At 39.9% G+C, this 14,102-nt stretch overlaps 1 protein-coding gene and 1 pseudogene across 1 annotated transcript in view; one reads left to right on the forward strand and one right to left on the reverse strand.

The window, feature by feature from the left end:
- Positions 1–4,913: 4,913 nt before the first annotated feature.
- On the reverse strand, positions 4,914–5,032 carry LOC111732173 (annotated as a pseudogene).
- A 3,015-nt stretch (positions 5,033–8,047) lies between these two features.
- THBS4 (thrombospondin 4) overlaps positions 8,048–14,102 on the forward strand; it is a 46,764-nt gene continuing 40,709 nt past the window's right edge. The window contains exons 1-2 of the mRNA XM_011377432.1: positions 8,048–8,186; positions 13,468–13,671. Of these exons, the coding sequence (XP_011375734.1) occupies positions 8,099–8,186; positions 13,468–13,671 (292 nt within the window). The 5' untranslated portion in view covers positions 8,048–8,098. The remainder of the gene's footprint in view (positions 8,187–13,467; positions 13,672–14,102) is intronic.

Raw genomic sequence — 14,102 nt, forward strand, 5'->3', positions numbered from 1 at the left:
GACCTCCCCAAAGCCATACACCTAGTAAATGACTGGGAGGGGTTTCAAACCCAGGTGTGGCTCCACCCTGCCGCTTCTTCAGAACAGCCACAGCATTCCTCCACAGGACAAGGCTAGGTCATGACCATGACCATTTTTGCAATGGTCTTTAAAAAGTACAGAGAAAGAAAAAGCAAATACGAGAAAACTGAGTGTTTGGTTTCACATTATATATTAGAAGGGAGTAAATTAAATTGACAACAACAAATTCAATCTTATAGCCTCTCTTCACTTAATCTGCCTAGGAAGCAGGGTTTTCTGCATTATTGAGCAGACCTCATTCTCCCTAAGACAGGGCAGCAGAGTAGAAGGGTGCTGGGCCTAGGGTCAGAGACCTGAGTCTGAGTCCAAACTATGACATTTCCTTGAGAAGGTTGTTCAACCTCCCCGACTCTTAGTTTTCTAGTCTGTACAGTGGGAATAATAACCATCCTATCTTATTTCAATTGTTGTGAAGATTAAATAGATCAAATATAAGACAAGGCTCTATACCTGAGATATTTAAAGTTAATTACCAGTATTATGTCAGTTACTAAGACGCCTCCACAGAAAAGAGAAAAAGATGGTGTGTGTGTATGTGTGTGCATGAGCATGCATGCACGTGTGTGTCTGTACTTATGCATGTACATGCACAGATATGCATGCATGAATATGTGTATAAACACATATTTAAGTAAGTTATATTGTGCAAATGAGTATTTTAAAAAACTAGTGAAAATCTCACAGGAAAACCCGATGAAGTGTGCTAGGAAAACCCAATGAAGTGTGCTAGGGCAACCCTGCAGGCTTCTGATTTTAGCTGCTTAACTCCAATGCGCAGACAATGCTGAAAAATCACTGCTGTGACCAAGCTAAGAGGAGCAAATAGCCCCTCAGAAAGCTAGCACCATAGTCCGCATGACCCCACGAGCAACTTCAGGGAGCTACAATGGATACACTAGCTTCACCCAGAGGGCCCTGAGAAATGAACTCTTACATTCCAGGGAGCATGGGAGCAGGGTGGGGTAAAAGATGGAGGTATTAAATGGGGTGTGGCCCTCTGACAGGTTCTTCACAAGGAATCAGCACTCAGTGTTCCTGGACACAATAAGCTCAACCCTGAGGAACCCTCTGCTGCCTTCACACCTTTCCTTCCTAGGTCCTCGCACATTCCCACTTCTCTCTTTCTGTTCTGTCACGTTTGCTCACCTCTGGCTTTTCTGCTAAAACTTTCACTTTACTGGATTTGTCACATCTACGTTTCTTTCTCTCTGGTCAGTCTTTAAATGCAGCAGCCAAAACAATCAACATCACTAGCAATTATATCCACACTCGGAATTATTTTTCTGAAAGAACATGCCAGCACTCCACAAGGAAATCTCTTTCTGAGAATTATATAGGTCAGAATTTCATTTTTAACTGACATATATGATAAAACACATTATATACCAATGAAATTTAATGTTCAAATGGAAGAATAAAATATGTTTGTAGTTCACATTTCCCTAGATCTATATAAAAGGGATCACATTTTTATTAGTTTTTTCAAATCAGTAACCAACTCCCTCCCATTTCTCTTGAGATTGATATGAAGCTGGCCCATTTTAATACCACCGGAAAAATATTGTACCTAAAGAAAGGAAAGAGAGGAATAGTAGATTTAGTGTTTATTAGTTTGTGGTATTAGGAAGCCAGATGTAGCTCTAATGCCCTGTGCTTCTCAAATCCTAGGTCTAAGTAGAAAATTGGTGAGTAAGGAATGGAATATCAGCAACAGAAAGAGTCCACTAATGTTTGCTTTCTCTTCCCATAAGCTTTTCTGCTTAACAAGTAAGTCTAACGTAATGGGTAGGATTGCCAGATGTATGGTGTAGAACAGAGGTCAACAACTTTTTCTATAAAAGGCCGGAGAGTAAATATTTTAGGCCTTCGCAGGCCATATCGTCTCTGTTGCAACCATTCAACTTTGTGGTTATTGCCACAAAAGCAGCCATAGACAAGGGATCATGGCTACATTCAAATAAAACTTTATAGACCTTGAAATTTGAATTTCACATAATTTTCAGACATCGGAAATCATATTAAAAAAATTTTTCCCAACCATTTACTAATGTAAAAACTATTGCTAGCTTGCTGGCCCTACAAAAACAGACAGTGGGCCAAATTTGGCCCGTGGGTCACAGTATGCCAATCCCTGGTCTAGAACTTTATATACTGAGAGTATTCTAAACTTGAAATTGCAGTTTTTGTCTTTTTTTGCCCATTCGCTTTTCACTAAATCTGTTATTTTTCCTCACATCCTCCCTCCTATTCTGATTTACCAGCACATCACTTCCCATCTACCTTCACCTATTTGTGTTTCGTTTTTTTGTTTTTATTTGTTTGTTTTGTTTTGTTTTGTTTTCTGTTCTGTGAGCCTCACAAAAGAATAAGGACCACTTGCCAAAGACCCAACTGTAAGCACCCAGCCCTGCAGTGGGTACTAACAAAGTGAAAGACACAGAGCCTGTGGCTGACCATGCTGACACAGCCAGTTATCCATAGAGTCCACTCCCATAGTCTACTCAGACAAGCAGATGATATAAACAATATGATAGGGGCTGTAATAGACATGTGTCCTAAGAAACAGGACAGAAAGAGGTCAAAAACATCAGTTGTCACTTTCTCACCCTTCCTGGCAGACAAGATGTGGGTATGTCTGTGACCCCCTCTTAGACAGTAAGACCTGAGGAGAAGTCTGTTTGGGTGTTTCTGGGATTGGTTTTCCTCACTATGGGGTGGGGAGGGAGGGAGAGAGGGAGAGGGAGAGGGAGAGGGAGAGGGAGAGAGGAAGGACAGAAGGAAGGAAGGAAGGAAGGAAGGAAAGGAGGGAGGGAGGGAGGGAAGGAAGGAGGGAAAGAAAGAAAGAAGGAAGGAAGGAAGCAAAGAAGGAAGCAAAGAAGGAAAAAAAGAAAAAGAAAAAAAGCAGAAGCCCAGCCCTCTCCTTGCTCTTTGCTTTTGGATGCTGTCCTACAAAGATATGTTTAGAGCTGCAGCGGCCATCTTGCAGCCAAGGGGGAAGTCCAAGAGCTGATCCAGAGGCATTATGTTGTTAATTCACTGTACCACCCCTGCAGCTCTCTCCCTCTGGACTTCATGTTATAGGAGATAATGAACTCCAAGATGGGGATTCTGTTACTGTTATACAGGCAGCATTCATTCTTGTGAAGCTTATATTGTTAGTGGGGTAATGGAACACATAAAATGAGACACTTGAGAGGAAAACACAAAGTATACTTTTAGCGCCCCTTGATTAAGCCTTAGTCCATCTACATCAAAATACTTTCATATCTCTCTAAGTAGTTACTGGCCTATCTCTACCTTCTACTTCACAGACAAGCTTCTTGAAAGTTATTTTACTTTTATCATTACCCTTACTATCTCAACTTCTTTTTCTGTCATCCTCATTCCTCAAAAGGAAGTACTCTGCCTTTCTTTCACCTACATACTCTGCTTTCAACAGAGCCACCAATGACTTCTGTGTTGATAAACTCAAACAGTTTTTACTTCTTGTTTGATCTCTCCACAGTGTTGATACTATTCACCAGGCCTCCCTGACACCGTACTTTCCTGGTTTTTCTTTTCCATCTTTCCTTCTTTGTTGCTGGCTTCTCCTTCTCTACTGGTATCTGAATGTTAGTGTGCTTCAGTGTGCTTTCCTCATCTTACACACTCTTCTTAGGTAGTCTTTTCTACACCTATGGCTTTAGTTGCTGCCTATAAATTAATGACACCTATACCTATAAACCTCTCTCCTGTGTTACAGACCATGTAACTAAATGCCCGATGGATAGCTCCATTTGAATGTATGGAAGGTGCCTTAAATTCAACATGGCCAAGCAAAATCATCACCTACCCCTCATATCTCAGTGAATGGCATTACAATCGCCAAGCTGCCCAGGTCAGAACCCCAGACGTCGTCTTGACATCTCCCTCCATGGTCTTGCACATAACATGCGCTCTCTCTGCTTGAAATGTTCTTCCTTTACTTTGTCACAATAAGAATGACTCCTTGCCCCTCATGACCCAGATAAAAAGCCAGCTGTTCTAGGAAGACTTTTCTAACTCTAACTACAAAGTGCTTTCTCTTTAGCAGTTCCTTATTTCTTACGACGCATGTCTATTACAGCCTTTATCATATTGTTTATATCATCTGTTTGGGTAGACTATGAGCTGGAGAACAAGAAATGTGTCTCATTCATCTTTGTATATCCATTGTCTAACACAGTGCTAGGCATATTCTAGAAGACTCAATAAATATTTGTTGAATGAACATAAATGGACACACAGTAATTATTTGTTAAGTAACCGATTACATTAATAATTTAAAAACTCTAAGATCTTATGCCTGATAAGCAAATATATGCTTTCTAACACAATACTTTTGTCAACGATTGGATAGCAAACCCACATAATTTTTAAATTTAGAGTTGGAAAAAACTGCATATATCTAGCCAAGCTGCTTTATGAATGTGTTAAGACTCATTTGTAATTAGCAGTACCAATTTTCCTGTTGACAGTTAACTACTAAAATCCTTCATGTGTTAGTTCTTTTACTTAGGTTAAACATGCTCTCTAGGAATTCAAGTAATATTATTCATTTACTTACAAACATTTTTTCCTCATAGATGAACTTCAATCCAATTCAAATCAAATTAACCCAAATTCTAAACTCCTTTTACCCAAATAAATAGAATTTTAGCATATTTCACAAGTTTGCTTTATATTTTATTATTTCATTGAACTCTGTATCATATTTCTTTATTTTATTTTAGGCAAGGCAACCCTTGGTTGACCTCACAGATTGCAAGAACCCTGTCAGCTTACAATCCCTTATTTTTTTTTTAAATTTTTTACGCCTATAGCACCTGGTCTTCCTAGGTGGTCTCCCATCCAAGTACTAACCAGGCATGACCCTGCTTAGCTTCCTAGATCAGACGGGATCAGGCGTGTTCAGGGTGGCATGGCCATAGACGCATCATATTTCTTTAGCAAATACATTTAGACATCTGGTACCAAGCTGGGGATTTTTCTGGCACAATAATCATTGTTATCACTAGACATTGCAGGAACCACCATGCGGATGGATTAATGTATTGTTTAGTGAAGGAGAGCAGTTACTTTAAAAATTGATAGTTGTCAAAACTCTCCCTGGACTTCTAGTTTGGTAGACATAATTATTAATTTTAATTAATGTTCTCACAATTACATTTCTGGTTATTTTTCTAAGGAATTTTTACATACTATTTAATAAAGTATATTAAAGAAGCTTAATGAGAGTTTTTAAATAGTCCACTTGACCTTTAGTGAGACTGAAATTGAGTGATTATACACTTTTCTTGCTTCACTAATCTTCAGTGCCTTATTGCTAAAGCAAAATATTGCTTAAATTCTGAAAAAAGTTTTTACTTTTAATTGCACATAAGCAAAAGTCCCCTTGTTTCATTTACTTGGCCCTTATTCGTGCTAACTAGTTGCTAGAGAAGCTATTTTCCTGTCACTTTATTTAGCACTTTCCTTTGTTATTAACACTAAACTAAATAGTAGCCCCAAATCTACATTTTCAGCACTGTGGCGTTGTCATGAAACATTAGAGTGTAAGCCATATTTTCTTTAAACCATTTTTAAATATTAGTTATTATTTTCCATTTCTATTCTCTTCAAGAATTCCAATGGAAAACTTGACAAATGATAACTTTATATAAATATCAATTAACAAATATGTGTAAAACTTCTATCTAGTTGTGCCAAAATAGCAGTGTGTAATATGAGTAACTTCTCCCACTTCTCAAGAACAGAAGGAATAGGAGCAGGATGGGTATCCCCATACCCAGAACTGGGTGTGAATGTCAAGATTGATGATGATGCCACACATGCAGCAAAAGGGTTTGGAAAGGTTTTTTAACTCATATGATGAAGATTTCTGGAGAGAACAGGATGGTCTGAAAATGGCTTGAGAGATCAGGGAAAGGAGAATGGCTTTGGGGTTTTTATGGCGGTTAGGGGTTGGAGCTGGGATGAGGGTTCCTCTGCATGGCCTGTGGATCACACAGTTTGAACATCCTGCAGGCACCAAAGGAAGGAGCACAGTAGGCTATCAGCTTGGTCAGATTTGGGACCGATGCAAGGGGTGTGGCAAAGCTTGAAAGCTGTCAGCAAACATCAAAAATGGTGTCATACTCTGTATTACAATAGTTAGAAATGGAAGGAAACCTAGTATATCAGTTATCTATTGCTACAATAATATTAAATAACAAAACCCCAAAATCTTAATGGCATACAAAAATAAATGTTTATTGCTCACTTGTCTGGAGTAACCGAAATAACTCTGCTGATCTTGCCTGAACTCACCTATCTAAGTCAGCTGTCAGCTGATCCCAGGCAGTTCTGCCTGTGTGACTCTGGTGACCCAGCTCTGCTCCATGTCTCTCATTCCCCAACAGGCTAGCATAGCCATGGCAAAGGCAGAAGTGCAAGAAGAATTAAGCCCAGTCGCACAAGCACTTTTTAAGCTTCTGCTGGTGGCACTTCTGCTAAAGTCCTTCTGTCTAAGTAAATTACATGGTCACGCTAGAAATATGTACACCCTCTGTCTCTTCAGTCCTCTCTCATATGTAGATATATGATGCCCCGCTACATACAGTGACTTTAGTGTAATGCGGCATTAAATGAAGCCTGGATTAGAACTATATTAGACCTCAAATGGAAGAGAGTTGGAAAGATAGCTCGTAAATCTCCAAGTCATTAGCTGTAAATGGAATCATCATTGGTGAGAGGTTACTGTAGCACAGTTTGGGAATAAGCTTCTTAAACTTTGAGAGAAATTCTTTGAGACATAAAGATGAAGATAAAAATACTTTGCTGAATCTCTTCCATTAGGCAAGATTGTTTCAGAGGGGAAAGTTTGCCGCTGTTCTGAACTATTTTTTTCTTCTAGTTAATCCACATTATCTTTAGGGGACTTTGCCAGGAGGAAAACTAATTCCTTATGTTCTTTCCCTCTTTTTCATGTCCTACTCCCATACCTTCAAACAGTCACACGGGATATTTTGGGAGTGCTGAACAGAAGTGAGCAGACAAAAACTGAGTTGAAATTAATTGAAAATAAATTCTCCATAAAGCACCACTCTCCTATAAATGGCTCTGTCCGGATGGATTCCTTGAGATGTGTTTTATTTCCATTAAAAACATAAAAGCTTTCAAACGTTCATTGTTTATGTCTCAAAACTTGATGGAAAAATATTCAACATTTGAGATATTCAAGAAAAGCTTGACGTAATGAAGGAAACCAATGGCTCTCTGGACCAATTTACGGGGGTGACGTTCCTGGAGAGCCTCCGCATTCCTTCAGAAGGGAACCCAAAATGGGCGTTAAAAGCCTGTCCAAACGATGTCCTTTTTCTAAAACTAAAGGAGTACCAGGTTGTGGGGCGAGGGAGAACTGGCGGTGCCAAAGCTAGCAGGTCAGGGTCACTTTCTTCCTCTTTTCGCCTCTTTCTTCTCCTTCATCTCCACCCTGTCCTCCTTTGCGCCTCTCGCATAGTCCTCACTTTCTCACTAGCCCCCTGCTGCCCCGCCTCTCTTTTCCCTCCTAAGACCCTTCGCCGTCCCCGCCCGCCTCCACGCCCACCCGAGGACTGGGTGGGGTCCGAGGCTCCTGCGCGTCCCCACACTCAAGCCTCCCTCTCCGCTGCCTCCAATCTTCCCAGCAAAAAGGGGATCCCAGCCAAAGGGGCCGCCCCGGCCTCGGCCCTCCCCCGCCCCGGGGCCCGCCGGGCCATAAAGCGCCAGTCGTGGCCTCTCAGCCTGTGGCCTCCCCCGCCTAGCCGCTAGCGCACCAGGTCTGCGCTGCGCCAGGACGCGAGCGCCACCCCGACGGCAGCCGAGGACGCTGAGCCCGCGGCTTCCCCGCGCCACGCACCCTTCACCTGCGCTTCCCGCCCGGGGCCCTATCCCGACCCAGCGCGCCGCCGGGGGGCACTAAGGCAGGACCGACGCCGTCGTCGCTCGCGGGCGCCCGCGGGGAGCAGGGAGAGCCAACATGCTGGCCCCGAGCAGAGCCGCCTTCCTCCTGTTGCACCTGGCCCTGCAGCCGTGGCTGGTTGCCGGGGCCCAGGCCACTCCCCAGGGTAAGTGGGCTCGAGCTGCGGCGGGGGCGACGGGCCCCGGGCCCCTCGTTCTCGGAGCCAGCCGTCCGCGCTTCCCTGGGCCGAGTAGGGGGACCAGCTCCGCGCGCCATTGGCTCCTGCGGCCTCGCTCGGCACCTCTCTGTCCCTCTGGGGCGCAAGTCAGCATACTGTGATTGGAAGCTGTGATTAGAGTACAGAATTTCTGAGACTCGATTATCCAGCATTGAGACCAGTTCCCTAACCAATAGTTTGAGGAATGCAAAACTTTTCAGTCTATGCAAAGACACGGGTTTACTTCAAAGCTGACTACACGGCCCTGGACCTCTAACACGCCCGGTCTGAAGTAGGGTGAAACCTGGGTTCTGTCCGTTTCGGCTCTGTCCGCCCCTCCCCTTGCCCCCTAAATTCTTCTTGCCCCCTAAAACGACGCGGTGGGAGCGCCGTTTGCCTTCATAGGCTGAGACTGACATCCCCAAGAAAGGCGCAGCTTTACCCTATTCGCCCTGCCACTCGCCTTTTACTGCTCTGACTTTGCTCGAACCCCAAAGCCTCCTCTGCGAGTTGGATTGATCTCTTGATCCCTGAGATAAATAAAACAGGAAGGGCTGAGAAATCTGTCTTTCTTCTCTACGAAGAGGTAAAAATTCGACAAATACAGTGATTGAAAAGACACCTGGATAAGCCTCAAACCCCTTTGTGATTCTGGGACGAAAATAACCGTGAGGCAGGAAGCACTTAAGCTTAAACAGAATTTTTTGTAAAGACCAAAAGGAAGAAATTATTTAAGTGAGAAAAGATCTTAGGGCTCTAAGTGGTTATCCAGTGATGACCTTCATCTGTTTGAAATTGGTGCGAAGGTTGATTTATTACTAAGGAAATAAGCTGGAAGAGACACACAACTTGAAGTAAAAGTTATTCCTCATAAAGCCAGAATGAAGAATGTCTGTGAGGGTGATCTCAAGTCCCTTCCCCTCCCATTGCAGTAATCACCTATTTAAACTTTGTATTTCACCAAATAAGTCATTTTTATTCCAGACCAGGCAACCAGAACTGTGGTTTCAGGGGATACTGTACTGCTTTTAATTTGGGCTGATATATTTGAAATGTTGTAGTCTGTAATATTTATTCATTGTGACTTTGCTTCTAGAAAGGTAAAGGAAGCTTTTTTTCATTGAAGTATTGACGTTACATTATATCAGTTTCAGGTGTACATGATTCCATAATTGTATTTATTGCAAAATGATCACCACAATAAGTCTAACATCCACGAGCATACATAGTTACAAAAATGTTTTTTCTTGTGATGAAAACTTTTAGATATACTCTTAGCAACTTTCAAACATGTAATACAGTATTATTCACTATAGTCATGCTGTACATCACATCCCCATGTCTTATTTTATAACTGAAAGTTTATCTTTTGACCTCCTTCACCAATTTCACCCATCCTCCCAACCTCCACGTCTGGCAACCACCATCCTGTTCTCTGTATCTGTAAGCTTAGTTTTAAATTTTTTTAGATTCCACATATAACTGAGATCATCAGTATTTGTCTTTCTCCGACTTATTTCACTTAGCATAATGCCATCAAGTTCCATTCATGTTGTCACAAATGGGAAGATTTCATCCTTTTAATGACTCAGTATTCCATTGTGTGTATATCATATTTATCCATCCATCTATGGACACTTCAGGTGTTTCCATATCTTGGCTAATGTAAATAATGCTGCAATGAACATGGGGGTACATATATCTTTTCAAGTTAGTGTTTTTGTGTTTGTTTTTTGATAAATACCTAGATGTGGAATTGCTGGATCATATGGTAGTTCCATTTTTAATTTTTTGAAGAACCTCCATACTTTTTCCATAGTGGCTGTACCAATTTACATTTCCACCAGCAGTGCATAACAGTTCCCTTTTCTCCACATCCTTACCAACTCTTGGTGTTTCTTATCTTTTTAATGAGCTATTCTAAGGGTGTGAAGTGATAGCTCATTGTGGTTTTGATTTGCACTTGATTAATGATGGTGAGCATCTTCACATGAATCCATTAGCCATCTGTAAGTCTTCTTTGGAAAAAATATCCAGGTTTTCTGCCCATTTTTAAATTGGATTGTTTGGGTTTTTTTTTTTCTTTTTTTCTTTTTTCTTTTTTTTTTTTTTGCTATTGAGTTGTATGAGTTTTTTATATACTTCTGGATATATATGTCAGATATATGATTTGCAAATATTTTCTCCCATTTAATAGGTTGCCTTTTCATATTTTTGATGGTTTCCTTTGCTGTGCAGAAGCTTTTTAGTTTGATGTAGTCCCACCTATTTACTTTTGTTGCCACTTGTGTCAGAAAGGAAGCTTTTTAATATAATTCAAAAGTTTTCTAATTGCAGACATTATTTGGCAAGTTTAAATTTATAGGTGTAGTATTTTGTGTTATATGAATTTGTGACATTTGAACACACAATGTCCTAGTATGCTACTGGTATGGATTTTGCTTCTCCTTAAAGCTACCTGTTTCATAGAGACTTGAAATCAGGCCATACTACCTAAATTATCTGGTTAATATAGTTGCTATAGACCATCTGATTAAGTCAAGTTTCCGATAGATACTGTTATTGAGTGAATTACTCCTGCAATTATCAGCTCAATTAGATAATTTGCTATCTCCTTTCTTCTCTGAGCTAGCCTTGCTGGTAATTTCACCTCTAATACTAGAAGGTTGTGCTTAAGTCCTGGCGCTATTACTAAAATGTAATAACATTAATAGAAAATTGTAGTGGCTCATTTCCTTTTCAAAACATTCCCCAAACTCATTACTAACTAATCCCAACTCTGCCTCTTGGGAGAGAAGCCAGTGGATTAGAAGAGCCATGTAGATGGAAGCATGGTAAATTTAGCTTCAGCTAAATTATGGAAGTGATCTTAGTCAAAGCAAGAATCAGGAATTCTTAAGTTTAGTTTTGAAAGCAGTTCCCATACCTTAAAGACACATTTTTTTTTTTTTCTAAAGATGCTTTGTCCTGAATGGAACTTTTAAATATATTGCCTTATTTCCTTTTGCCCTCGCTAATGGAATTTCCAATTCTCTGGAACTTTAAAAATTCTATTACTCTTTTGAAGTACAGTAAGCAGCAAGCAGTCTTCATGTTTGGGGAATGTGGGGTGCTACTAGGAACATAAGAGATATTGTTTTCCAACACTCCTAATAGTAAATTCGTTATTTTACAAGCTCCTTGGTACACGTGAAAGAAACAATACAGATTCAATATGAAGACAGATTGTCTTTTAAAAAGAGTAGGCATTCTTGAGTAACTAGGTTTTTGCCTGTTTTATTATTTTTATTTTATATTACAAAAGCAATACCTGTTTATTGTTAAAAAAATAAATAAAAGGAATTGGATAAGCAAAAGAAATTTTAAAAATTTATAATTATCCAAGCCAGAGGTAGCTACTGTTCAGGTTAGCATTTTGTTATGTTGGCTTTCAAATATTTTTCTATGCAAATATATATTTCAAGTGGTATCCCGTTACATAGTTTTATGATTTTTTTGTCCACTTACTGTATCATGAACATCTTTCCATATCTGTATTCAGCCACATTACCCTTTTTAACAAGTAGTATTCCACTTTTTGGAAGGACCAAAATGCATTTATCCAGGAATCTAATATAAGTTGTTTCCAGTGTTTTGACGGTATAAATCATAATTTGTTGAACAATTGCAGTGCCACAGAAAGGCTTAGGGTGGCTAAAATCCTCTTAATCTCTGTCAAACCCTTCTTTCTCTGCTAAGGACATTCTGTTTTCATAACAAAGTGCTCTGCCAGCAGAGCTTCAGGTTTCCCACCTCTTTCAATTAGATTTTGACATAATTCCTAACTAAAAAGAAATTTTAGAATTACCACTGGTGGCGAGTCTCTTTCTACCTAAATAATTTACCATGCTATTCATTATTTCCTTAGGAGACATTCCTGTAAATAGAATTGCTAAATCAAAAGCACGCTTGTCTTAGGGCCTTTGATACTGTTATTTAAACTGTCTTCAAAATGTTTATACTAGTTTAAATCTTACCCACCAATAGATGAGTTTCCGTTTCCATGAACCGTCACCAAGAGTTAGGTATTATTATACTGTTTTTCAATATGATTGTGAAAATACCTTATTTAAGTTAGCAATTCTTTCATTACTTAAGCATATGAATATTTATATGTATACTTATTTGCCATTGTAACTTTTTCTATAAATTTCTGTTTCATGTTCTTTGCTCATTTTTCTATAAGGATGCTTATTGATTTTTAAGAGCACTTGATAAATTATGAATACTATACTTCTAGTAACCAGATTATTGTATCCAGGAGATAGCTCTAGAGGCTAAAGTTTCTGCAGGTTGTATAACTGTTCAAACAATATTTCTGTAACACTAAGTAACTTCTAGTGAGTATGACCCAAACTTGGCTATTGCCTTTTAACTCTAGATGTACTCTAGATGAACTCTCTACATCTCTAGATGTACTCATCTACAACTCTAGATGTACTCTCTCATAGCTTTCTTAAATATTACAGAGCTGGAGAGAAAGTGCTGCAGGCTTGATCGTAAGCAATTTATACAAATGTAGATTCTAGTTTTTGTACACCAACTCTGTCAGGTTACAGTAAAGAAATAGAGACCACATTGTTTCTGCATTGGGTTTTTTGGTTTTGTTTTTTTTTTTAATACAAATATTGGAGAACTGTAAATGCTCAAAGGAAATACTGAGGTCTCAAAAGGACCAAATCATTTTGACCCTTCATCTCCCACCACATCCATGCTTTCTGCTGCATTCCTGTGCCATTTATCACTGATCAGGAAAATACAATTGGCTCTGGTCCAGGATATGCAAAGACCCCAGAAATTCACAACTTGGGGACATAAAAACATTGACTTGGATGCTCTCACCCATTCCTTTTGTATTTTGAGCCTTCGCTGTTTTCCCAGAGGGCATCTTCAGAGCCACTTCTTCAACCAAATGCAATTTTAGGTTTGCAAACTTAGCTTTCTCTTGGGGGCTATAATCTAGTGATAAATATTGTACTATATCTATTTCTTCAGGTTCAAATGTCCAGCCACCATAAGAGTGGTAAGAAAGAACTGGGGAGTTTGACAATGTGGAAAAATGATTATACATTAGTTTGCATTATTTCACAGCTTACTTTTAAATTGGCCCCCTTTTTTGAAGGGGGCCAATTTAACTTTGCCCCAAAGTTAAATCTTTCACTGATTATCTTTTTCTCTCCATTCTCTCCAGTCTTTGACCTCCTCCCATCCGCTAGCCAGAGGCTGAACCCAGGCGCTCTGCAGCCAATCCTGACAGACCCCACACTGACAGAGCTCTATGTGATCTCCACCTTCAAGCTGCAGACTAAAAATTCAGCCACCATCTTTGGCCTTTACTCTTCAACTGACAACAGCAAATATTTTGAATTTACTGTGATGGGACGCTTAAACAAAGGTAAGCAGGTTTGCAGAAATCATTTTCTCAAAAATCTTTTTCTGTTCCAGGATCTGGGGTCTACTTTTCTTAAGTTGGTTACTTTGTACAATTTTATTCTCAACTACTATTCATTTGTTTTCAAATACCAAATTCTTCTAATTGTACATTTACCTGCGTAGGGAGAGTAAGTTGATATTAAGAGGAAGAATGAAGACTGGCTTGTGGCCAGAATATTCTTTGACATTGTCCCTCAAATTATTCTGGATCCAGTTCTGAAAGGGAGAGGACCCTGGACAATTAGGTCACTGTCTTGGTCAGCTCAGGCTGATATAACAAAGATCACAAACTGGGTGTCTTAAACAACATTTATTTCTCTCAGTTCTGGAGTCCAAGATCAGAGTGCCAGCAGACTCGGTTCCAGGTGAGAACCTGGGTCCTGGTTTGTAGAA

Source organism: Pteropus vampyrus, unplaced genomic scaffold (assembly GCF_000151845.1).
Source record: "Pteropus vampyrus isolate Shadow unplaced genomic scaffold, Pvam_2.0 Scaffold11, whole genome shotgun sequence".
Classification (NCBI taxonomy): Eukaryota; Metazoa; Chordata; class Mammalia; order Chiroptera; family Pteropodidae; genus Pteropus; species Pteropus vampyrus.